General features: G+C 55.2%; 1 protein-coding gene across 3 annotated transcripts in view; it reads right to left on the minus strand.

The window, feature by feature from the left end:
• Positions 1-206: 206 nt before the first annotated feature.
• Positions 207-26,321, minus strand: part of PTPRU (protein tyrosine phosphatase receptor type U) — a 55,736-nt gene continuing 29,621 nt past the window's right edge. The window contains exons 11-32 of one of the 3 annotated variants that reach the window (XM_062611417.1): positions 25,987-26,089; positions 25,590-25,863; positions 24,019-24,055; positions 23,427-23,565; positions 21,682-21,711; positions 20,578-20,735; positions 18,298-18,488; positions 16,851-16,923; positions 16,426-16,502; positions 15,699-15,716; positions 14,877-14,913; positions 14,422-14,519; positions 14,210-14,326; positions 13,419-13,573; positions 12,003-12,138; positions 11,759-11,908; positions 11,459-11,632; positions 9,413-9,553; positions 7,059-7,184; positions 5,215-5,372; positions 4,249-4,384; positions 207-1,679 (exon numbers count right to left, since the gene is read on the minus strand). In XM_062611417.1, coding sequence (XP_062467401.1) covers positions 1,617-1,679; positions 4,249-4,384; positions 5,215-5,372; positions 7,059-7,184; positions 9,413-9,553; positions 11,459-11,632; positions 11,759-11,908; positions 12,003-12,138; positions 13,419-13,573; positions 14,210-14,326; positions 14,422-14,519; positions 14,877-14,913; positions 15,699-15,716; positions 16,426-16,502; positions 16,851-16,923; positions 18,298-18,488; positions 20,578-20,735; positions 21,682-21,711; positions 23,427-23,565; positions 24,019-24,055; positions 25,590-25,863; positions 25,987-26,089 — 2,591 coding nt within the window. In that variant the 3' untranslated portion in view covers positions 207-1,616. The remainder of the gene's footprint in view (positions 1,680-4,248; positions 4,385-5,214; positions 5,373-7,058; positions 7,185-9,412; positions 9,554-11,458; positions 11,633-11,758; positions 11,909-12,002; positions 12,139-13,418; positions 13,574-14,209; positions 14,327-14,421; positions 14,520-14,876; positions 14,914-15,698; positions 15,717-16,425; positions 16,503-16,850; positions 16,924-18,297; positions 18,489-20,577; positions 20,736-21,681; positions 21,712-23,426; positions 23,566-24,018; positions 24,056-25,589; positions 25,864-25,986; positions 26,090-26,321) is intronic. The other 2 variants (XM_062611420.1, XM_062611418.1) reach the window with 2 other exon arrangements.

The raw sequence follows: 26,321 nt of genomic DNA on the forward strand, positions 1-26,321 counted from the left end.
CTTGGTGCTGCGGTTCGGTCCAAAGACAGATTCCATGTCTTTCAGTCATGGAATGGATCTGAATGTAATTCCCCAAGGAGAAGGATTCCCAGGCACCAGGCAGGCAGGATGGGGAAGCTTCCCCTGCCCTGGGGAAATGGGGCTGGAGGGTGAGGGAACATCAAGGATAGGGAGGACGAAGGATGGGGAGGACGAAGGATGGGGAGGACGAAGGATGGGGAGGACGAAGGATGGGGAGGACGAAGGATGGGGCTGCCCACCTGCAACCTTCAGCACACAGTGAACAGTTTCTCATCTGTTCTGCTCCATTCCCACCCAAATGACCCCAAAGTGAAAGGCTCTGCCTGGCCCTCGAGACAGAAGCAGCCTCCCCTCAGTTCATCCCCTCTCCTCAAGACCCCGGATGTGCATCCTTGTAGTTATACCCTCTTGAGGCTATTGCGGGGAGAGAAAACCCTGACCACAGCTTTATTACAATCAGGCTAAGCAGAAACCCTTGTAATTATCACAATATCAGACAGAAAAGGTGACATCTCACACCTGCCTGCAGCAAGATGAAGCCAAGAAAGTATCAGGCACCTTCAATTACCAAGCTTAAGGCTTCAGCACCACTCACCCTATGACAACAGCATCACCAAAACTGACCATCCCACTTCCCCAGCCCCAGAACAACCAAGAAAAGCCAAGCAGCATCGATGGACACCTGCCTGAGGGCAGCATCCAGGATGGACCCACATTCTGAGGGCTTCATTTCCAGGCACCAAAGATGTATCATATGCAGTGATTCACAAGGGAAGGGTTAAAGACTGGACCCAAGGGCTGGTACCTTTGTGTCAGCCCAGGAGGAATCGACTGCTACAGATGGAGAACATGGTTTGGAGATGCAGAGAACCATCATTTGAAAAGCTTTGCAAAGGCACCAGGAGGGGTCTGGGTCGGTCCCTGTAAGGGGGACTTTGCATGCCCTGACCCCCACCTCCCATCCCTCATCCCAGCTCTGTCCAGGGCTGGATACACAAAGGGTGACAACTCACAGAACTAAACAACGTGAAGATCAAACTCCTGGTGAGAACAGGCAGAAACGGGCTCCTCTCAGGGTCTTTGCTCCAGCTCAGAGCATGTCCCCACCAAGGGCAAAACCTGCCAGCGACCATCTGGACTCCTCAGAAGAGCAGCTTCAATTCCACGCACAACTCAAACGGCAACATCTCTTCTCCAATATTCCATCCTTCCTGCTGGGAAACGGCCTCGGCTCCTCCTGCCCTCCTCTCCAGCCGCTTTGGAGATGCCCAGGCAGCGCCACAGGGCCGCATCCTGCACACACCAACCCCACGACTGTGATTCAAAGCGATGCAGGGACAGGATGAGTTGCAGCATCCAATCCGCGGCCATCCAGACACGCTCAGGGTGGGAAGGAAAGACGGGAAGCGGAGGATGAAGATGGGAGCAGCCGACCCGTCCCCGCGTCCTTTCGTTGTCCTTCACCTGCTGGGTTTTCTCGCTGGGTCCTTTGCTGTTTCCTCTTCACCTTCAGCTCTAACGCAAACGTCCGCGCGTGAACCGCGCGGTGGCACGACCCCTGCGCAAGCCCTTGCCGCCCCTCTCCTGGCGAGGTGCTATCTGGTCTCCAGGGACTCCAGATATTCCAGTGCTATGTCGTAGCAGAAATGGTACTGCTCCTGTTGGGAGAGAGGAGAGAGAACGGTATGATCCCGAGTAAGCCATTTCCCAAAGCTATCCCTATCCTCTGCTCTGCTCTCCTGAGACCCTACTTGCATCACTGCGTGCAGTTCTGGTGTCCTCAGCATCAGAAGGACTTGGAGCTGTTGGGGCAAGGCCAAAGGAGGCCACAAGGATGAGCAGGGGCTGGAGCAGCTCCTGTGTGGAGCCAGGCTGAGAACATTGGGGCTGTTCAGCCTCGAGCAGAGAAGCTGCGTGGAGACCTCAGAGCAGCTTCCAGTGTCTGAAGGGGGCTGCAAGGATGCTGGAGAGGGGCTCTTCATTAGGGACTGTAGGGACAGGACAAGGGGTGATGGGTTCAAACAAACAGGGGGAGTTCAGGGTGGAGATAAGGCAGAAGCTCTTCCCTGTGAGGGTGCTGAGGCGCTGGCACAGGGTGCCCAGAGAAGCTGTGGCTGCCCCATCCCTGGCAGTGCTCAAGGCCAGGTTGGACACAGGGGCTTGGAGCAAGCTGCTCTAGTGGAAGGGGTCCCTGCCCGTGGCAGGGGTTGGAGCTGGAGGAGCTTTAAGGTCCCTTCCAACCCAAACCAGGCTGGGTTTCCAACAGCCTGAAGAAACTCCACTTCCGACAACCAGCACCCATTGCCGTGGAGGGAGAACGATCCATCCCCTAGATCCAAAGGTATTCCACGTGCCAAATGCTCCCTCACCCACAGTCTGGGTGTGGGATTACTGGAGCCGCCCTGCCCCGGTCATCCCTCATCACAGCTTCTCTCGCTGCAGATAACAAAGAGCCATTTTGCATCCCTAGCAAGGATTTGGTTGTTTGGGCGTTTGCTTTGCGTGGGGGGAAGAGGCACTAAGGGAAGTCCCAGGAGCTTTCATTTCCCAAAATCCAAACTTTCCAAGCTCTTTGGTGCTCAGGTCAAATCTGACCCACCCATAATGGCCTGGCTGGAGCCAACGGGTGTGAGTGGGAAAGGTCCTCCCAGAGCCTGCGGAAGGACTGGGCTCACATTCCCATCCTTCCCTTTGCCAAGCCACCTATGGCCAGTGTCAGCATCTTCCCACCCTTTGTTCCCCCTCTGTCTCCCCAGCTACACAAAGTCCTGCATGGCTGGCTCCTGGTTTTATAGCCGAAATCACTGAAATGGGGCTTGCCAAGGCAGCCTCATCCATCCTTGTCCCTCCTTTATGGGACCTGTTCTCCTGCACCCCTGCCCTCATACAACTCACGGTGCTCCAGAGGAACTCCAGCGTGGGGAGTGCCCACCCCCATGAGATGTTGCTCCTTCGAGCATCCAACAAGCAAAATTAACCAGAGCAGGGAGAAACCACCCCAAATCAATCCGGTTTCTGATGGTGCTGCAAGTGCTGGCAGCATTCCTGGTGCGACAGCAGGGAGGGAAAGGTGAAAGCTCATTCCCCAGCACCTTCAGCAGCAGCATGGGGACCACAGCTTGAGCACCAATCCCGTTATCCGTGATGGGGAGGGGTGGCTGCTCAGGGACCCCAGGTGGGAATGGGCAATGGGGGAGAAGGGCTTCAAAGGGAGGAGGCTGCGAGGGCTTAGATGAAAAGCACATAATGCTTTCTGGGTTAAGAACAGGGACTGTTTCCATTAATCATCTAACAGAAAGAAACCCCACGGGCAAACAGAAGGGGGAGATGCATGGGACAGCGTGAAACAGCGGCTTTGCACTGGGCTGAAGCTCTTTACACCAGGCAAGGATCCGGCCTCGCAGAGACTGGTGGATTGAGATTCCCAGAATGGCTGCCCCAGGTTCATGTGAGGCTGGAGGATGTTGGTGTCCTGATAGGAAATGTTGCCTTTTCTCTTTTAATACCCTTGCAATTTAGCCCAATGGGTCGGGTGGCTTCATGCTTGTCACATCAGCTTTCCATTATCTGCATCCCTCCCCCTGGCCCCCTCTCCCCTCCCTCACCTTCTCCTCCACTTTAATTCCTAATGCAAAACATATCCCCTCCTCAAAACCATTTCATTTTGCAACTTAGGGATTTTCTAATCCAAACAGGGTAAACATTTCCAGCTGACTTGCTTTTAAAACATCATGAGGCACCTGGATCCCTCCACGTGATGTCCATCTCCCATCCTGTTATCAAGGGCCTGAAATAGGACATGGGCTTTTTGCCCTGACCTGCTGCCACCTCCAGCCTCATCATCACAAAATGTGGCTCTGTTGCTGCTCCCAGCAGTTTTCCAATTAATTCCACTCAAAATGCAGTTCCCTTTTACATTTCCAGCAGGAATTTGTCTGACTCCACCTCGGAGCCGCTCCCAGCGCACAAACCCTCTGATGAACTACAATTACATCTCATGAATTGATAGGAACCTGCCTTATTCCTCCCGGGAATGATTTCCAACAAGCCCAGTGCTGATGCCAAGGCTGCTGTCAAGAGCTGTCTCACCTCCTTGTCCACCCCAGCCCATGGCATGCTCACTGAGACACCCTCTGCATGAGGATGCCCATGATGCTCATCAGGGTTTGGGATGGAGAAGGTGTTTGCTGGAGGGATGCAGGGACACTGCTGGCATCTGGTGCTTACCAAGGTCTCTACCATATTTGGCTTGTAGTTGCGGAGGGTCTTTGCAGCATAGAAAACATCTGCCATGTTGTGACACTTGAGCATCTCCAGGATCATGGTGGAGGCACAGAAGGTGCCGCTCCGGCCACCTCCGTTCCTGGTGAGAGAAGCACACATGTCAGTGGTGAGAAGATGGCACAAGTGCATCTTGGTGCTCCCAGAACCCCCCTTCTCCATCCATCTTTGCACCCCACAAGATGTCCTGGTGCAGGGTCTCATACCCCAGAATCCTCCCAAACAGGGGGAACTGAACCAGACCCACGTGGTGGAAGGAGCTGTGATGCTGCCCTCTGGCCCTCACAGGAGCCACAGCAGAGCATGAAAACACCTTTATGGACCATCAGGGCTGGATCTTGGACTTCTGGGCTTAGCTGCCAACCCTGCCATGGACCAGGTCCACTGTGTCCCTCTACCACCCTCTCATCTGCAGGATGCCTCTGGGCTGATGACCTGTTGGGTAGTGCTGGCTGAAGGAAGCATCCCACATCCCACCCCTCCATCCCAGGCTGAAACCATCCCACAGCACCACTTGTGATCCCTGGCAGCAAAAGGGGAACGGGGAGAGGGAGAGAGAACATGATGCCAGTGTTTTATAAAGCATGTTCTCAAACTCTCCTTCAGCTAATGAAGACAGACGAGGGTGTAACTGATGCTTGATTAAAGGCTCTCCCCATCTGTGAACGTGCCAGGTCCCATCTGAGGGGAGCACACACGGGTCTTTGTGTGAGCATCCACCTCATGGAGGACATCTGACACGGTGACCACGAGATGCCTCATCCAGAACTCACACTGTGAGCAGCACCGTCAGGGGACAAAGTCACCCTGCTGAGAGCTGTTCAGAGGCTCTCCATGCAGAACTATGGACACGTATACGTTGGTGGCATCTCCCCCAGCACCAGAACCTGCTCCCTTCCAGCTGACACTCACAGGCAGTGCACCACAGTCCTGCCATCGCCGCTTTCCTTCTGCCACCTCTCCACTTGGGCCAGGAGGTGCAGGAAGGACTTCTTGGAGTCTGGGGTGTCTCGATACGCCGACCACCGCAGGTACTGGAAATGCCGGACCATCAGGTGCCCCTCCTGCAACTAGAAAAGCAAACCTCAGCAGCTTGAACCCACGGGCTGCCCTCACTGGTCACCAGTGGAGGGTTGATGGAAGCAAGAGGGGGTTGCCACACATTGACAGTAAAGGAAGAGATGAAAAACCCTTTCCTGGTACTTTAAGAGGGGCGGTTCAGCATCTCCTCCACAGCTCACACTGGTTCCACCACCCCAACCCACCCGGGGGAAGCTCCACTGGCATGGTTTATCCTAACTCTCAGCATCTCAAGCTGATTCTGTCTCCCAAAACCTGTTACCAGGCCCCTGAGCCTCCCCTAAGGCTTCTCCATCACATGCAGAAGGTCCCAGGGGATGTGTTTTTGTTGTGTTTGCTGTAAACCAGGAGGCTGATGAGAAGCTGCCATCCACAGAGGAGGGGAGCGGTGGAAGAACGCCTTAATACCCTGCTAATCTGGTTAGGGTTGAAAACCTAATCTGGTTAGCAGGCTCCAGGAGGAGGATTACATCCACAAAGCTAAACCAGGCCAGGACTTAGCAAGCAGATGTATTTGCTCGGAATCATAGAATCCCAGCCTGGTTTGTGTTGGAAGTGATCTTAAAGCTCATCCAGCTCCAACCCCTGCCACGGGCAGGGACCCCTTCCACTGGAGCAGCTTGCTCCAAGCCCCTGTGTCCAACCTGGCCTTGAGCACTGCCAGGGATGAAGAAGCAGTCGGAGCATCAGGAGTACCTGATGGGATGAAACCGTGGGTCACACACTCCAGCCGCATCCTGGGGCTTGGTGGTACACATTGGGAGCACACATTGGAGGAGAAAGGGGAAACAGATGGGGCTCTTCAGCTCTTGGAATGCTCCAGGCACTCACTTCCAGATGCCTGATGCATGGGGTGAGCACCAGCATCTCCAACCAGCAGGACTGGGTACTCCTGAGGCTCCTCAGGGAGCCCCAACCTGGCGAGTGGGTGCTGGGAGCATTTGGTGCCTGCTCCAAGCAGCACACCCCAAACACACAGGGGCTCTTCTGACCCTTCTGGGGCTCTGCTATGGCCAGGATGGGCTGAGCAACCCGGGCTCGAGTCTGTGCTTCCAGCTGGAAGCCAGGAAGACAACGGGGGAAGATGATACAAGCGGAGTTAAACCAGGAGCTAACGCCTCTGACAGCCCAGGAAGGAAAGCTTTGGGATCCGTTCTGAAGCTCAGGTGACAGCTCTGTCTGGCTCTGGAGGACTTGTGACACCCCCAACTCCTGGTTCCCCTCCAGGCAAGGCTTGGCAAGGAGCAGCTCCATGCATTTGCCAGTGATCTGCTCCCTGAGGAAATCTCTCCTTAGATCCAGAGATTCCAATCACACTGCATTTTAATGGAACACGGAGTATACCCGGCCACCTGAGAGCAAAGCACTTGCTGAAGGATTCTCTGCTGACACCCAGCAATGCCAGATGCTCCCAGTAGTGAACCAAACCCCTCTGTGTTAAGAGCCCAAACAGGATTTATCTCCTACAACCCCAGCTCCCTTCCCAGCCAAGCCACGTGCTCCTTTCCAAGCTCCCGAATTCCCATCTGGCCGATGACCTCCACTGGGGAATTGTCCTCAGCCTCCTGGCTGAGATTTAAAGCCCCACTGAAGCCACCTCTTCATGGGGCCACGTGGGCACACACAGACACACATGAAGCCCCCCCAACCCATGGAGCCAGAGGAGAGACCCTCACCCGTGTGATGTTCTGGACTCGGAAGAGACGGGACACGATGTCCTCATCCGCTGCTCCAGAGACATATTCCACCTCCATTGGGCCGTACTGCTGCAGCCCTGGCTCGGGCCAGTACTGCAAACAAGGCTGGGGAGAGAAGTAAAGCTCAGCATGACCAGGAACATGTGCTGGGACACAGGGAATCATAGACTGGTTTGGGTTGGAAAGGACCCTAAGGTCAGTTCCACCCCCCTGCCATGGGCAGGGACACTTCACACTAGACCATGGGGCCCAAGGCTCTGCAACCTGGCCTTGAACATCACCAGGGAAAGGACATCGTGGATCACAGGCACCATTAAGTGAACTGGAGTAGCTGGTGCTGGACACCAAGAGGAGCTGCTGGTACCAGGGGTGGCCCCAAGACGGGATGCTGGACCCTCCACAGGGCTCACAGGCACTGATGGGCAGAGGATCCCTCCGCTTATTGAGGGATCAAAGCTGAAAGGCCCAGGCCACCCCCAGCACCCATACAGCCATCTCCCCACTATACAAACACAACATCTGGTGCTCCTGGAGATGGACTTTGCTGGTCCAGGAGGATGCAGGATGGGCCCTGCCTCAGCGCCAGTAAGCACAGGCCTGATCCTGCACAACGATGGAGGATCATTGGCTGCTCCAAGTCTGCTCTCAAACCCCACTGGCTTTAGAAGCTGCTTTTCCATCATCAGCAACAACAACGTGGGATAACAGTCCCCCTCGCCCCACGGCCACCACATCCCATCAACCCCAGGAAAGGAGCAAATCCTGCTCCCCCTCCACGTGTCCACCATGGCACTGATGGATGGCTCGGTCCAAGGGTCACAGATGTGATTGTTTTCACACTGTGACAGCTGAGAAACCAGCACCGACACGGAATATATGATGTTTGTCACCTCACTTTAACAGGGCATTTAGCATCTCAGGTCACCTAACGGCGTGGGCCTAACTGCATGGCAAATGGCTTTGAGAAATAATTGGTTGTTAATAGGGGCTATAAATCTCCAAGATCTCAAAGCCTTCTGGACTCCCAACTATAATTTGGATATTAAAACTTCCTTCGGCAACATGGAGCTCAAGTGAGGGATATACCCTCCAAGTCACCTTTCGGAGCTGCCTGCTGTAAAGGTTGATTTATTACCTGTTGCTCCTAAACTGGTAAACATTTAAGATCCAGCTAAATATTGTAACAGAGACATCCCTAAGGAATAGATGCCCGGGGAGCGAGGCAGGGCTGAATAACGATGAAAAATGGCAGAGTTCCCATTGGATGGTGGCAGGGGACAATGGCCACATCAGGGAAGTGGGAGCTGGGGGAGGATGGCACAAGAGCAGCGGCTCCTGCGAGGCTGAAGGGCATATCTAGGCCATGGAATGAGAGAAGAGATTGGGAGAGAGAAATCAAATCCATCTTGCTGTGGTCCGCTGAGAGCTGATGTTTGTGCTGCAGACAAGAGGTGCTGGATGGGGATAACTCTGCACATATCCAGTACTTATATATATCTAAATAAGAGCATATTTATTGTATTTACACACCAGTCAGCACTGGTGCTGCATCCAGCCGCATCCCTGCGACAAGTGGCACAACTGCTGTTTTGGGTCATTTACATTGAATATGTGATCTCAACTCGTAAAATAAGGCAGCTAATGAAGTCTTCAGACATCCATTAAGAGTCTATAATGCTGATTTTATGTAGAAATCCCGTAAGTTTCCTCACTGAATTAACATTACAGACCTGTAACGGGCTTTTATATCTGCTCTGGTGGCAGCAAGAGCACTCCAGGCATCCCCCTGGGAAGCAGGGCACCCGGAGAGCAAAGCAAGGCTAAGCATGGCCCCCCGCAGCCCTGCTCCTGTCCCCTCTCCCCTAGGTGACAATGAACACCTCCTCTTCAGTTTGGCAGATCCCACCACACCATAAATCCCATGGGATATCTGCTTTGCAGCGGGCTGGTTTATACAGCAGCATTCACAAGCCACCAGCGCCCTTGGAACATAAAAGCTGGAAATCCCTTGTGCCTCCATTTCCCCTTTGTGAAGAGGAGAGGATAAAACCTAGCTCTTTACAACAACAAGGTTATACTTGTTGTTAACTTTGTGTCTCCCTGGGGCATCCACAACGATCCTGGTACAATAAAGCAGCTCCAACAGAACACCAGTGCAACGAAACCCGGCTGGTTTGCTGCTGAGCGCATCCTTACCCATGCGCTTCCAGGGGGTAAATCCTGCACGCTGCAGCCAGTCCCACGTCCCCGTGCAGAGGGGAAGGAGCAACGCAGGGGCTGCAGCCCTGCGGAGGCGATGGGGACGGAGCAGGACAAGGCCAGCCCTCACTCACCCAGGCAGAGTTGGACTGGTTGAGCTGGTTGAGCATGACGATGGAGGTGCAGCCGTAGTCGTAGACCAGCCTCCAGAAGTCGGTGGTGGTGTTCTGCAGCGGGTGCAGGGTGACGATGAAGGCAGCGCTCTTGGTGTAGCTCTGCAAAGAGGGAAGAGGAGCACCATGAAGGATGTGGCAGTGGTGCTCATGGCACCAAAGGCACCTTGGAGCAGAGCTGGCCTCCCTGGCACAGCCTTGGTCCCTTGCAAGCACTGGTGCTGGGGGGATGCTATGAAAACAGGTCAGAGTGATGCCTGCCCCTGGTCAGGATGAGAGCTTCCTGCTCTCTTTCCTAGTTATTTGTGTAGAAACATCACCTTTGAGCCAAGAACAAGCAGAAATGGTGGCCCCAGCCCTGAGCTCTGCACCCTGGCTCTGGGTTAAAGCATCATCCATGGCATCACCCCCCACCCACAGCGCCCCAGTGCTGCCAGGCACTGAGAGCAGCAGAGAGGCAACCACTGCCCTTGGCTCAATGTATTTTGGAAAAAGAAAAGGAAACCCTCAAATCAAAGGCCCTCGGAGACTGCAAGAAGGAAGGAGGGGGAAATAAATCAACATCATAGAATATAGTGGAATGTTTGGGGTTGGAGGGACCCTGAAGATCATGCAGTTCCACCTCCAGCAATAATAAATCACTGCACTCCTTCATGCTTTGAACAGGAGTTGTCCCCTTGGTCATCCTGACACCGAGCTTGCCGAACAGCCGAGCTCAACACTGAATCAATCAGGTTTTTGCATTAACACACTTGAGCTCGAGCCTCTTCAGGTACAGGAAGAGAGCAGTAAATGTCTGTGCCTGTGAATCACAGCTCCCTCCGAACAGGGAGGGCTCCGGCTGCTGCAGAACCTCCTCATTCAGCTCCTGGGAATGCCTTTGCAAACCTCTCCCCCCCAGCCCTGGCCATGGGGCAGCAGCGAGACCCCTGCTCCAGGGGAGAGCTTCCTACCCTTGAGGAAGGTGATGAGAGCAGGGGCTGAGGGGGGGTTCATCAGGTGCTGACCAGGCCTGATGTGGGGCAGCACAGACCCATCTGACAGAGCAAAGCACTGAGGCACTTCAAGGAAATGGGCCTTTTTAGTGCTTTTTTCCCCCAAAGAGGGAAGGGTTTTGCCCCCACAGTGAAAACTTCTTCCAAGGGGCTTTTTCTGCCTATAAAAATCAGTATTATTCTCTGACCCTGCAGCAGAGATTAAGGGAGAGTCAGTGAGGCTGACAGCCAGGATGGATGCGCAAACACCAAGCAAGCTGAAAACAGAGCTCCCATCCCATGGCAGCCAAAGCCTGCAGCCCAGTGGGTGCTGCTCCTCAGGCTTCACAAACTGCTTTTTGCTGCCAGAGCAGGTACCAGGGAGCCGAGCTCTGCACAACGATGCAGTGTGATAAATGGGGTGAAGAACTGGTGCCAGGGCTCAGCTGGGACCAGGGAAGGTGCAGTGGGGCTCAGCGCTGCCTGTGCAAAGCGCCCAGCTCGTTTCAAGGAGAGGCAAGTGGCTTTGGTGATAAAAGGGCTCGGAGCCTGCAGCATCCTCTCTGCTCTGCTTTGTGGCTGTCAGCAGGTAGGAAATTGCTTTGCCATCACGGGTGTCCTTTCTGACTGCACCAAGGGGATGCACGAGGGCTCTGGGAGCAGTTCAGAGCCTCCTAATTGCACCAGGAGGATGGGCAGGAGGATGCGCGGCAGGGTGCTGGCAAGCACATGGGACTCAATGCTACCAACCCCTTCCAGAGCTTCCTCTCCCTCCTGTGCTCCATTTTCCCTGCAAAACAACTGAAGCCCCTTTGTCTGCAGCTTGCAAGAGCAGGTGAAAAGCTCTTTCAAGACAAGCAAAATGCTGCCACATAAAAGAAGGGGAGAAGGACCCCACAACGTCAGCCCACACAGCTTCCCACGCGCCCTTGTGCAAAACGAGGCAGTAAATTCACACTAAATGAGGTTTTGCAGTGAAAAGCTGCCCAGAACAACCCAAACCAGCCCCCTTCCCTCCCCACAGCACACTCACATCAGTTAAGGCCGCGTTGATGTAGTTGTTGCTGTCTCCATCCACGGAGATGAGGAAGGGAAGGCATCGGTCGGGCGGCAGGACGTCCATGCTGCGGTTCCTCTCCCGGTTGCGGGGCAGGAGGGCGATGCTGCACTCCTCCACATCCAGGTGGGGAGTCACCGAGTTCAGGGTCTGTGGGTACACGCGGTCCCTGAGCTCTGCTCCTGTCTGCACCCTGCCCACTGCTTGTCCTGGTGGTGGTGGGCACCGGGAGGGTGAGAGAAGCAATGGGGTGTTGAAGAGGTTTGTGGGGCTCACCTGAAACTCCTCCCGTAGCTGTGAGGAGTTGCTCTGAGGCTCTATCCTCACCATCTCCTTGTAGGTGGGTTTGAACTCGCTGGCAGGGATGCTGGTCTCCCCACACAGGCAGGCTTCTAGGATGGCGTCGTGAATGAAGATGTACTGCTCCTTTTGGGGCGGGGGGGAGGAGAAGAGAGAGGAATGAGACCCCACAACTGGTGGGGTGACACCAGCCCCATGGTCATCCATTACATCCGCTCACCTCTGTCTGTATCATGTTGATCCTCCGTGAGCACAAGGTCTTCACGCAGTTGTAGATGTCCACAACGCCCTCGCACTCGGCCATGTCCAACATAACATCCAGGACGATGTAGCAGCCAGTTCTCCCCGTGCCAGCACTGCGGATGGAGGAGGAAAACACAGCAAACACACTCCCATGGGCACAGCATCCACACGCAGCTTGAGACACCAGCGGGCACGGAGCAAGGTCTGCCGAGGACCTCGCACCCATCCCTAAGCACAGCTCAGCTCTGCCTTAAAGCCCCTCACCCAAACACACCACACTGTGTGTGTGATGGCCAGGCTGTGGAGGGAGAGGGTGGGCACCCGTGTCTAAGCTTCATTTTTACTTTAAGACAGGAAAAACCATGGGGTTTGCAACAAAACCACCCACTAAACCATCTGAGTGCCAACAGACCTCCGGGATCCCATCCCAAGAGGACTGAGAGGGATGCTCACCTCCAAGCCCTCACAGTGCCCTGCCACTGAGTGGGTCTGAATATGCCCACCCTCAGGTTAAGGCTGAGCCCAGCAGGATGCCCAGAGCAGCAAAGCTATCCCAAATCCTGGCATGGTTGGACTCACAGACAAAGACCTATCGATGCTGCAACTCACCGGTGACACATTGGGAACAGAACTGCTCCCCCTGCTCCTTTCCTACACAGTCTTTTCCAATGAAATCCTAATTTCTGGGCCTGATGAATCACTCCTGGTGATTATCAGTGATTACAGGCTAGGGGCACTCATCACACGCGCTGTGGCTGGTGAATGAATACTGATGAGGCAGTTGACAAGGAGAAATCAAATAAAAGAAATATAAAATACCCTCCTACTCATCAGCTCCTCCTTGTTTGCCCAGCAGAGGAAGAACCATTAACCCCTGCCTGCTCAGGGCACAGAAAGCCACTGCTGCTGCTCAGATGGGCCACTGGTGTCCTCACAGCTCTGCTGGGGACAGCCCTGGGGTGTCCTGCTGGGTATCCTGTGGATATCCACACCCAGCGTCCTGACCATCAGCACCAGTCCTGGGGCAGCAGTAACGGGTGCTGGGCAGTAGAGGGGCATCCCACCCAGTGCCCAGCTTTCCCTTGCTGTAACCCCATTCATACATTTCACAGACTGGTTTGGGTTAAAGGGACCTTAACATCACCCAGTTCCAACCCCCTGCCATGGGCAGGGACACCTTCCACTAGAGCAGCTTGCTCCATGTCCCATCCAACCTGGCCTTGAGCACTGCCAGGGATGGGGCAGCCACAGCTTCTGAACCCTGCTGATTTTAGCATCATTCAGAGCCAGACGCTGAGCACCCACCTAAGACACAGCCTGATCCCTGCCAGGGCCATCCATACCCTCCACAGCCTATCCCAGACCCCCACAGCTGGCTCTGCCCCACGGGTACCTGCAGTGGATGACGATGGGGCCCGCGTCGGGCGGCGTGGATGCCTTCACCCTGCGGATGAAGGCCAGCAGCCCCGTGGCGTGGTAGGGGACACCGTGCTCAGGCCACGATGTGAAGTGGAACTGCTTCACCTCGTGCCGGGCCGAGTAGCCCCGCTGCAAGGGAAGGGTGAGATGGAGTGAGGAGGTTCAGGAAGTCCCCCCAAAAGCATGGAATGTGCTTGTGACTCCATGACTTTGCCAGCTCAGATGGAGCAGGGCCACTTCAGCAGCCCCACAGCTCCCTCCTCTTTGGGTGTAAGAGGGTTAAAAACCAGCCAAAGAGGAAGAGAAGGCTGCCACAGGTCTCATTCAGGTCCATTTCATCAGCACCTTTGCTACCTGCCCTGTAACTAGACTCATCTCACATTCCTGTAGATTAAGGGGTAAATCCCACCAGTACCATTCCCGGGTACCACAGTGGAGAGTGATGGGCACATAACCTGTGCTCCAGCCTGAAGGATAAAAGCATCCTTTACCTCTGTCACATTTACACGATGCTCCATGCAAATCAAACACAACCCAAACCAAAGCAGGGCTGAGCCTCTCATCCCACCGCAGGTCACAGAGGAGAGGAAAACACAAAGGGAGGAAGCTACCGGTACCCCCAGGGTTCAGAAGTTGCCCCTCAACCAAGGGTGAAAGCCCCACATTAGGGTAATAAATCAGGTATTGGTAAATGCCAATCTAGTGATGGGTAGAGAGGGTTTGGGTGGTCGGTTCTCCCCCATGAGGGCAGGAGCAGGTTCATACCCTCTCGAGAGCGAAGGTGCGGACGGCGTACTCAGCCAACGTCTCCGACTTCACCAGCGTGATCTTGATGTCCCCGTACATCTCGGAGTCATCCGGCCAGTACTTGGAGCACTTCACCTGCAAGGAGACGATGGGATGGGGTCTTGGCTCCGTGGAGGAGGCTTCTGGCAGAGCTGCAGTCCGGAGGGAGCAGGCTGGGATGCGGTCCTTACCCGGCCCACCTCCACCAGCTTGGTTATCATCACGATGCTGGAACAGTGCTCCTGCCACACCATGCGCCAGAAGTCGTACACCATCTCCTGCTTGGGGCCTGCGGGATGAAGGAAAGGCCACCTTTCACCCTCAGGATCATGATCAGGCAGCACCAGGACCTGGTCAGGGCAGCACCACAATGCCACCACGTTTCCCCTCTTGCCTCCACAGCCCTAACACCCCAAACCATTTTATTCACCCTTTTCCTCCGTGGCTGTGCAGTACCATGGGGCAGCAGGAAGGGTGGGAGCTGCTCCACATTTCAACCATCCCATCTGGCCTCAAATCGGCCCATTCCCTCCCGTTCTTGACCATGGAAGGTTAAATCCCACTGGGAATGAAACCCAGCTGCTAAATCAGGAGCTGCTGAGCTGCTGGCTGAGAGAGCAGGGTGAGGATGGAGGCAGCAACTCACCTTGTGTGGCTATGAAGTGGTTGGACCTGTGGTAGCCCTGCAAGGGAAGCAGAGACGTCAGTCCAAAGCTGGGGAACACTGGGGTAACACTGGGATACTCAAGTGCTGAGACACAGTCCTGGAAGACTGTGGCACCCAACTGGAAGCAACTCCCCTCGTGCGGTGCTACCCACCACTGCAGCAGGAAGAGGACACCCAGCAGCCACCCTGCACCTCCCACAGCAATGAAAGGCTCATGTAAAGCCCAATCCTCATCCCTGTTCTGCACCACAATCCCCAGCAGCATCCTGCAGGCCATCCCAGGATCCACCAGCTTTATCCCAGCTCTTGCTACCACCAGCATCACTGGTAGCATGATAACACTACCACGAGAGCCCTGTTACTGATAGCACATCCCACAGCAGCCACGTGATGGTCCCGCTTCCCTCCTTCATCCCAGCTGCTTGCTGGGACTATTCCCAACTCTTAACAGGGATGTGCCAGCCCAAGATGTGCATCCCAGCAAGGCCACTGCTAAAGGGACCAGGGACCCAGTGTCCCACACCTCGGCCATGGGTCCCGCAGGGTTAAACCACATCACACACATGGAGGTAATGGTGACTTCTCCATCCACCGTGGGTCCTTTCACAGGGGATTTTCATGGGTTGAATTCAACCTGAGCACAAGAGCCCTGCTCTTCATCACCCCATAGAGGACATGCCATGGAGACCTCGCTTCCCTGGACCAGCCTTGCCTCTCCCTAGTGCTATTTAGCACCACACTACCCAGTATGATGCCTGGGAGGAGATGGGAGCAGAAAGAAGAGGGAAACCATCTACTTACTTCTCGGTTAATCCGAATCTTAACGATCCCATTGGGACACAGGTTTGAGAGAGAAAAAGATCAGACAGAGCCATTAGTGAGGCACAGAACAAGAGACAGGTTAGAGCCACAGGGGAGGAAGGACACAAGGCGACAGGGGACAGACACTGGGATGCTGCTTGGGCACACGGAACCCATCACGGTGGCATCAGGCCACCACTAACAGACCGTGTCCTCAGTGCAGGAAGGAAGAGTGGGATTTGCTGCTGCCTCCATGAGGTGCTCAAGCCTGTGCCCAAGGGACTCTTCCTGCACCTCCCCATGTCTCAGCATTGGAGGAGGTGAAAGGGACATCACTCTTGGAGGACATAAGGGCTGAGCTCTGCCCTGACTCACATGCACTGACAGGATCAGGAGGCATCCCCAAGCTGGTCATTTGTCAACCTCTGCATCCTCCGCCCATGGAGGATGGAGATCCATGGCCACAAGAGCAGGCAAGGGAAGAGAGGATTGAATAGGGGAAGAGAGAGGGAATGAGGAAAGAAGGACAGAGCAGAGCAGAGAAGGGAGACACGCAGCAAGCAGACACTGCTGATGAACACAAGTAGATCAGATCTCAGGGATACACAGATCAGCCCATCCTGAGCTCCTCCAAACGCTGCTGGACAGACCCTGGCAGCCCACAGGGTCCATCTGAAGCTCCTGTTGAAGCTCAGACCCCCCAGTGACAGGCACCATCCCCACTTACATCGATGTAGTTGGCGTTGATGTAGTCAGAGTTGGGGTCACCCAGCAGCGGGTGCAGCTTCACCCGGTGACGGTCGTCTGCAGAGCAAGGGGAGAAGGGACTGTCAGCACCCCTGTGAGCATGGGGACAGGGTGTCACCCACGGGTCCCAGGGCTTGGGATCTCCCTGATGTCTCTGGTGGAGAGCACCAGAGCTCCTGGAGCTTGATGTCTCCATCCCTGCAGGAACATCACAGAATCATAGAACCAAACAGGTTGGAAAAGACCTTTAGGATCATGAAGTCCAACCATTCCCCACCACTAACCCATGGCACTAAATACAGCAGGGAGCAATGTGGCTGTGCCACACCGACTGGTGAGGAGCATCCTGTCTCCAGTGGGGTCAAGTCTCTTTGGGGTGCCTAAGCCTTTGCTAAAGGCACTCACATGTCGACACATGATCCTGTCTCCCTTTGGTCTTGTCTTTCTTCTTCGAAGCATCCCAGCCTTCAAAGAAGCTCTGTAAGGAAAGGATGGCCATCACAACCCAAGGGCAAGACTGTGGGGTCCCCCCTCTCCAGCTCCAAACCTCCCTGGGAAGCGATAGACAGGATGGCCCCTCCATCCCACCACCTGTGCCCTGCAGCCCCAGCTCCATAGAGCACTCTCCCAGGAATATGCTTCTGTTGCATCCACAAAAAGCCCCATTTTCCAGCAAATTACACACTGCCTGGTTGGGTTTTTTTTTTTCCCCAGGGTTGGTTGTGGGTTTTTCTTCCACCTCCCCAGCCCCTTTCGCTCCCCAGCACAGAACAGGTTTCTGTGTAATAACAGTAACATTCCTAGATTGGGGTAAGAGGAGGAAAGTGGAAGGAAATTACATGTTTGCTCCCCTCCTATAATATCTGAGTGCTTTCAAATGACTAGTTCCAAGAACATACAGCAGCTTTTCAAGGAGCACTAGCGATTATCGCCAGCCCTGGTTTGCCCAATACATGAAAGGGGAGCGAAGGAAAAGCAAAAGCTCGTGCACTTGAAAGAGCCAGGCATTAAACAGTAATTTCACTGGGAAATTCCAATTGCAAGAGCTGTGGGACACCGAGGAGTCGGGAAACCAACCCCACCGGGTGCGCTGCGGCACAGGAGCGGGGATAGCGCGTTCTGTTACACACAGCGAGGTGGGGTGGGCACAGCGCAGCCAACAACCTGCGGTCACCCTCTCCCATGTCCTCTCATTGTCACAGCCTGGTTTGGGATGGAAGGGACCTTAAAGCTCCTCCAGCTCCAACCCCTGCCACGGGCAGGGACCCCTTCCACTAGAGCAGCTTGCTCCAAGCCCCTGTGTCCAACCTGGCCTTGAACACTGCCAGGGATGGGGCAGCCACAGCTTCTCTGGGCACCCTGTGCCAGCGCCTCAGCACCCTCACAGGGAAGAGCTTCTGCCTGAGAGCTCATCTCTGTATAAAACCATTCCCCCTTGTCCTAGGATCTTCACAAGAGCTGCCAGATTGCAGAGGGTTTGCCTGTCCTTAAGGCTATAGCCAGGAGGATGTGAGGAAGGGAGAAGCATCCCCAGCCCTTGCAGGAGAGGCAGGATGATGCACTGCAGGCAGGAGAGGTGCGGGCTGGCAGGGCTGATTTGGCTCATCTCAGGGACCTGTTCAAGCTGTTGATTAAACCCTGAGCTGCCAGGAGCAGGGATCTGATCCAGACCCAGGGATCTGCCACATGCAGATAATACCTGCCCAGAGAGCTGTGAGCTCCAGCTCCTGCTGTCCGGAGCACTGCAGCTCCGAGTCTGGAGCATCTTCTCCTTGCACACAGGTCCTACCCGTGCCACCCTGTCCATCCCACCTCCTGCTTTGCCCAAGACACCAGCACAAGGTGCTCTCACCTCGTACTCCTGCTTGAAGCCGTAGCCTTCTGCCGTCTTCATCTGGTTGATGTGCTGGAGGAGATCCGCCACCCGCACGGCGGGATGCAGCTGCCCCGTGTGGTACGGGGACCCTTTGCGGCCACACTGGCGGCGGGGGGAGCCCCCCAGCAGGCTGCTGGACTCATTGACCACGCTGCTGCGCTGGTCACCTGCGGATGGGGATGGAGAACCAGGGGCCATCAGGGGAGCAAAGCCCTGGACCGCATCCCCATCACCTCCTCGCACCCACGCAGGGATGAGAGCACACCTGGAGATGTTGGTGCTGCAGGCAGTCTCTCACTGGGGACCACAGGCAGAGCCCCCTCTGTACTCCCTGCAGCTCATCCTACATCACAAGCTGAAAATGCCCATTACAGCCTTTTAGGGCCACAGCAGATCTCTTAGAAACCAGATCTTAATAAGCTTATTTCACATCGATGGAGGCAATTAACTCCCATGCAGACAAGTAAGAGCTATGTGCTCAAATACACCAAGTCCTGACTTGAACAATCACATTGCCAAAGTCTCCAGCCCGGCTTAACAGGTAATTTTCCTCACTGCTAGAAACTGGCACCTTACTCCTAGCACTGACACAAAGGGAGCTGCTGTTTAATGGGGAGGTTTACGCAGTATTTACCCGGTTTATGCCTCTGCTGTGTCATTACCAGCAGAGCCAGACTAAGACCTCACTTGTCAGGGCAAGGTCCCACACAGGATCCTGAAATCTGGGTTTGCACAAAACCTGCTGCTCTTCGCTGCTGCCAAGAGATGTGGCAGGCACGGATCCCACAGCACCCAGCCTGGAATGCCATCCACATGCTGCAGGGAAGCAGCTTTGCAAGACGGTGCATCCCGGATGTGGTTTCCCCTAACAACACTTCTAAAAACCACCCTTGTGAGAGAGCCATCTCACCCACAGATCTCCCAGATTTGGGTTGGTTTTGGTCTGCTCGAATGCAAGGAGCAGCCCCTCACCCCTGCCTGTGCTTCCATGCAATGTGGGTGCACCATGGGTGCAGGCACATACACACAGCAGGCACCAAAGGAGATGATGATGCTCCAGCCTTTGCACCCAGAAACATCTCCCACCCAAGATGCCACCACTCGGCTGAGCCCACAGCACCACAAAGGAGGGCCATGCTGCACCCTGTGGCCTGCCTGATGGGCTCACCAGCTACTGGGTTTAATGAGAAACTCATTGCAGGTGCTTCCAAGGTGCCAACAGCTCCACATGCTGAGGACCTGCGCAGGTGTCCATGAGGATCAGTGACTGCTTTGAATGCAAAGAAACGGAGGCAGGGTGGGGAACAGCCCCCCAGCCATGGAGCACCCCATTCATTTACCTTCATTAACTAACGATGCCACAGCAGAGCCTGAGCTCCCTGCATCTCCTCCTCCACCCTTTACCAAGCAGAGGGATGAGGAGCAGCAAAGCAAGGGAGAGGATGGGAGCCCCAATGCCCCCTTCCCTATAGTATTCGAGGAGCAGCATCCCCAGCTCAGGCCCCTGAGAGGCTTTGAGCCTTTCAGGAACAGTAACTGGAAAATAATACACCTAGATGTATTGAGAGGAGGCAAAGTTTGCCCTCTGGGCTCCTATTATCCATGAGACAATGCCGGGAAGTGCATTAATCCCGCAGCCGGCGGCAAAGAGCCGTGTGCGTAAGCAGCATCTTGAGGTTACTGTAACAGATGTTATTAGCATATGGTGGAAACGGGGGCATTCAAGGAGTTATTTTACAACTAAATCAGCATGGAGATGCATCCTCCAGTGGGTGTTAAATGATCAGTCTCCCTCTGATGCGAACGTGGTGGCTCTTTAACCCTTCAAAGCCCGGGGCTGTGCAGAACATGGAGCAGAAGCACGCTGGGTGTGTTCGGGTGAAGCCTCAGCATAAGTGAAGAGTTGGGGTTCACCCAGCTTCAGGGGGCTGCAGCCAGTGTTTGAGCCCCAAATGGCCTCAATCCTGCCAGCCACAAGCTCAGAGCTCTGCTTTGAGAGGTCAAGATGCAGAGCCCCAGCCTGGGACACCCACAAGTGATGGGTGATAGTAAAAGCTACTATAGGCACTGATGAGATTGCTGTCCTTGGAGGTTTAGGGAGGGCAGGGAGAAGCCTGCAACACACCACAGACATCAGGCTAAACCAGGTGCAATACCTGCTACTTGCATAAACATTTCAGGTGTTACTGGGGTATTTTGGGACTATTGGGACCCCTGGGTGGGAGCAGGGAGGATGCTGCAGCTCCCGGTCCTTACCTCGGTTGCTGTAGTTGTGGGTGTCCATGAAGGAGAGCCCCAGGCGCTCGTCCTCCTGCAGCGTGCTCTGGTCAGTGAAGCTCCTGTCGATGGCACTCATCATGTGTGTCTTCTCGTGGCGGTAGTTAATGGTGGCCTTGGTCATGTTGACTGGTTTTCTGCAGGATGCAAAGGGGAGGAAGGGGGAAGAAGCACACAATAAGCAGGACTGACCCCATGGTGCTATGAGATCCCCCCCAAAGCTATCGAGTTATTCCAGGGAGCAGGATGGATTATTCCCACCATGCTTCGGTATTCTGGTACCCGAGGCTGGCTGCAGCCCCATATGGAGCATCCCTCACTGGCTGTAGCAACTCCAGCTCCTCATCCTCAACATCCCCTCCCCAGTATCACCTAGATCTTAGGCACAAGCTCTTCCCTGTGAGGGTGCTGAGGCACTGGCACAGGGTGCCCAGAGAAGCTGTGGCTGCCCCATCCCTGGCAGTGTTCAAGGCCAGGTTGGACACAGGGGCTTGGAGCAAGCTGCTCCAGTGGAAGGGGTCCCTGCCCGTGGCAGGGGGTTTAAGTTCCCTTCAACACAAACCAGTTTATGCTCCAACAACCACACTGGGGACCAAATCCACCCCAAGGCATGGGCTGAACCCCATGACTGCACATGTGCTCAGCACCTACCAGGGAGGCTTTTCGCTCCTGTGCCCCATTAGGCACCTAATGAAGATGCTGGAAAAGCCCAGCAGCTCTCACTGGAACAGAACCTCGCATCCAAATTCAAGACATTTAGGCAAAACCAACCCAAACTGATTGAGCATCACACTCCCAAGAAGCCAGAGCAGGGATTAAACAAGGCGAGGGAGCAATCAGAGATCTGAGCCTGTGGTGGCATCTTGGTTGGGCCAGGACACTGCCAAAATCCAGAATTCAACCCAAAATCACTGACCCTTCCCTTTTACGCTGCCTTCAGTCTCTAACAAGCTCAGCAGCATTATTTTCCCTGAGCCAAAGAGGCTTAAAATGTACTCAGGCAGAGAAAAGGACTTGGAGCAGCAGGGCAAGGGGGATGGCTGGGAGGAAGGGTGAAGGACAGAGAGAATGACAATTACTTACGGGTAATAGGAATAAGAATAGTAGTTCCTCCTGGCAAGCGTGCAAATAAAGGGAACAGCAGAAATTGCATAAGCAGCTTTTCTCTGGCATAGGGAAAGGGGTTATGGGGGCAACTCAGCTGCCAGAGAACGAAATGCACCGTAAAGAAACCTGGTTCCTCTTTTGCATCCATAGTTATTTACTCCAGGTAGGAGCTGGGATCCCAGCAGCACAGCCCAAGCCCCAGCACTCAGGGTGACCTCAATCACTGCACTGGCAGTGGGGTGTCCATAGCACCCTTGGTCCAAGGGGGTTATTCCACAGGTTTTAAGACTGAACACAAACACACAGGAAGCCAGTTAGGGGCCAGGCAAGCCCAGTGGGAGACAGGGTCAGGATGTCACATATCCAGTGCACCATTCATTACCAGCGAGTGTATTCCAGGGGTGCATTTCCATTCCACCACATCAGTGTTTTTCCAACAGCAAAACACTCCAGAGGAGATTTATGAGCTCATTGCACTTTCCCAACAGCCCCAAACTCAAGGCCCTCAGCACCAGGTCTGATTTGTGGCTCTGCTTTGCCCTTCAACAGGTTCACCCTGGGGTGTTGAATCAAAGCTGCTCCTCCTCCTCCTGCCCGCAGTGCTGGTGATGGCAAGGAGGCAGCCACACTCATGGCTTCCCACCCACAGCATCACTCCCAAAATCACATCAGCACTGCCAGCATCTGCTCCATCAGGGACAGACCCGACGCTGCACACACGGGAAGCATCCCAGAGCAATGGCAGTGCACAGGGTGCAACCAGCAAGAGTCCTTTCAGAGTGAATGAAGCCATAAAGAGCTTTGTAGATCTTCCCCCTGGCTCTTTATGTACTTTCCTCCCATCATCCCGAGCCCTACATGGGCATGGTATTTAATTGCTGCCCTTTCCCCCCAGTGCTCCCAGGGATGCGCGTCCTGAAAAACCCTTGTCCTCCTCCCTCCCACCCCACTGAGCTTCCCAAGTGAAAGCCCCCATGGTCACATCCACAACCCCTGAGCTGGGGGATCCCATGGGGTTGGGAGAGTGGTTTGGGGGTCCCCCGGGATCATCAGCACTGGGAAAACCTCCCCTCCACCCACATTTTGATCCCTCCTTTAGAGCCTGCTGGAGGCTCCTGCCAAGGGATTGCTCCCATTTACTGGAAACTCAGTGGTTCCCCACTAAAACAAGCCCAGGAGGAGCTGGGATGCTCTGAGCACCCTGGGGCACCCAGTGCAGGCAGCCCCAGGAAGACCCAGTGCTGGGAGATGCTGGGTGCTCCTCTGCCATCCCAGAGGGGATCAGCAGAGGGGTGATAGTGAAAACACCTTCCCTTCCCTGTTCATCCCAGGAACACCCACTCCATGCAAGGGAACCATACACAGCCCCATCCCTGATCCACCCCATCGGCAGGGAAGCAGCAGTGCTCCCACAGAAGGATCCAAGGCCCAGGGACAATACCTCAGAGCAGATTAAGCTGTGTTTAGTGATTTGGGCCTGGAGGGGTGCAGGGCTGCATGCCCCGGGGTCCCCATCTGCTCTTAGCAAAGGGAGAACTGGTGGGATGGGAACAGCCAGTGCCCCTCCGAGCCTGATCCTGGCCATCGAGCAGCACAAAGCCAAGAAACAGCAGATACAGAGGGATCAGCATCACCACCAGTAGCACCCAGTTAGTGCTGGGGGGGGTGGTGGAGGGCTGAGCCGGGAGGAAGGGATGGATGGAGGCACCAGGTCTCCTTACCCTTTCCGAATGACGACGATGATGGCTCCCAGGAGGATGATGAGGACGATGAGGCCTCCAGCACAGATCCCCAGGATGAGGCCCATCTCCTCCGAGTGCTGCGACACCTCGAGGGGACGCTTGCTCTCTTTGCAGGCAGCTGCCAGGGGACAAGGACAGGCAGGAGGGGTCAATGCTTGGCTCCAGGTTGGGTGGCAGCATCACACAGGAAACCACTGTTTTACCCGTAGGATGCACATTGCTCCCTGAACAGCACCAAGGTGTTATGGGGCTCTGCAGTGCCACGCTATGACCACGGGCAAGTCCCTCTCTCTGTTTCCATGGGGTGAGAAGGTCCCTTTGTGCCACCTCCCATCACACCCAAATTGTCCATCCCTGGATTCAGCACTCAGCAATACCAACTCCAGCCTCCTACCACCACCACAGTCATGGCATTAAGAGGAAAAACAGGAAGTGGGAACCCAAAGCATGGGATGGGCTGTGATAAACCATCACAGCACCATCAGTGCTGGTAATGACACACACCAACAGGGCCCCAGATCCAGGTCCACAACCTCTGTGGGATCCCAGCAGATGGAAAGGGAAGGCTCACCTTTGCGAGCAATCCGGACACAGTTCAGCCGGGTTTCCTATGGAGGGAAAAACAGGGATCAGTGATGGATGAGCATCCCGGCAGCTCCGCTCCGAGCCACACTGGTCCATTGATGCTTTGACCCCCACATCGATGGAGTCTGCAGGTGCTTTGTGCTGCAGCACCCACTGCTGAGCCCAAGGAGCTCCTGGGGACACGCACACCGAGAGATGCTGATGAACCATCTGTCCCCAGCATCCCCTAAATCAGCATCCACAGATTCAGCCAAGGTCACCGCTCCAGGCATGGAAGGGACAGCACAGCTCCAGATCACCAAAGGAGGGACCCAGTCAAGCAGCATGTCACCATCTGTAGCTAAAACACTCCCAGGTCAGCATTCAGAGCTTCATGGGGGTGGTTTTCATCAATCAAAGTTTTCAAGCCCCAGCCCCGTGCTCTGCACGTGCTGCCAAGGCTCCCATGAGGGCTTCCAGGCCAGGCCTCCAGCAGCTGGAGCATCTGCAGCTTTAGGGATGAGTTCAGCTAAAACATTCCATCTTTCCAAGCATCCAACTTCTGTTGCAAAACAAAAAGCACCATTTTGTCAGGACTGCCATCTTCCCAGAGCATCCTCCAGCTCCTCGGGATGCCCGTGCTCGCAGCGCTGCTCCATCGAGACCTGCCTGCACAGTGTGCCCAGGGCTCCGGCACTGCTCTCCTTGAGATCACCAGCTCCTGTTTCTCCTGCTTCTTGCTCCATCTGGCACAAAACCCACAAAAAAAAACCAAACTGGGATCCAGTTTTCCCATGACGTCTGATGGCAGCTGGGATAAATCCATTGCCTCCCAATAGGAATGCATTAGCTACAGTCATCATCCAGCAATGCCCAAGTGAGCCAGAGCAGAGATCCTTCCTGTCCATCTCGGCTCCCAGCGAGGTGCAAACCATCCCAGAGCAGAGGAAAGGATTCAAAAGCCAGCCTGCTGCAGCAAGATGGAGCCGTGTGGAACAAGGATGCTGCCATGGTCCTGCTGCTTTGCTTTCACAGCTCATCCTCCTCCGGGTGGGATGGGAGCTGCTGGAGCAGGTGAAGCTGAGAGGGGTCCCCGGGGGTCCCGTCAGGAGAACAGGCAGGGAAAGAGCATCTCGGGAACTGGGCAGCTTCCCAAGAGCTCCCTGCAGCAGCTGCTCTGTCAGCAGTGAGTCCCAGCACTGTGTACCCAGCTCTTGCTGCCCAAATGGTCCTTCTCCAACCCAGGATTAGCTCCAGGAATGCGGTCTCTCCAGCACAGGTTGAGCTCCAGTCCACACCACAGTGCATGGCAGAGGCTGGGCTCCTCCACCCCTGCTATCAGCATGAGCACAGCCCAGGAGTGCCACATCCATGATCCCAATGTGCTGTAAGGGTGACCTGGAGCACCACCTTCCCCTGCCCAGGACACTGGGGGTGAGCCCAGAGCAGGGGCCCAAGGGAGGGGGATCTGCAACGAGTCCCATTGTTAATGACACCCTCCCCAGCCCCTCGCTGAGCTCCTGCCTGATCCAACCCCAGCCATCCCACAGGATGGAGCGGGGTCCCACGGCTACTCACCCCTTTGAGGTTGCTCATGGCTTGGAAGTAGATGAGATAAGCTTTCTTGGGCTCCAGCGGTGGGTTCCAGTAGCCACTGTAGGTCTGGTTGTCCCCCACGGTGAAGGGTTTGGCTTCAGTGAGGCTGCTGGCGGGCAGCTCAGCCCCAAAGTAGTGCACGGAGCCACGGGACACGGCATCATCGAAGGTGAGCGGCACCGGGAAGCATTCCTGCCCACCCAGCTCCCGCTTGAGCTTCTTGGGCCGCTCTTCTTCCACAATGACCTGGTAGGTGCTGGCGACCAAGCACAGGTTAGGCTCTGGGAAGAAAAGGCTCCTGCCCTTCCCTTGGAGCCCCAGCATCCACGCTGTGCCATCCCACTTGTCGGGGTCTCACCCTCGCACAACCCCAACCTACCTGATGGGAGCCCCCCTGCCCTGCGCCGGCCGCAGCAGCACCGTGATGGTGCTCTCCGACTCGCTCAGTGGTGATGGCATGTCCCCGTAGTCGAAGGTGGGAGCTGCAAAGGGAGCAGGAGACAGCAGGAAGGGTGAGTCCTGGTCCTCACAGATGTGCTTGGGGCTGGCCCCCAGTCAGGGGGGGAAACTGAGGCAAGAGCAGCCTTAACCGTGGCAAGATATCACTGAATGGTGCCCTGTGAGCTAGTCCAAATAAAGAAAACCCCTCAATAAGTGAGGGAGAGGACCCATGGGTTATCAACACCAGCCTGGCAGAGGGGAGGAGATGGGAGC

This window comes from Pezoporus occidentalis, unplaced genomic scaffold (assembly GCF_034315485.1).
Source record: "Pezoporus occidentalis ecotype Australia unplaced genomic scaffold, CSIRO_AGI_Poc_V1 ctg153, whole genome shotgun sequence".
Lineage (NCBI taxonomy): Eukaryota > Metazoa > Chordata > Aves > Psittaciformes > Psittacidae > Pezoporus > Pezoporus occidentalis.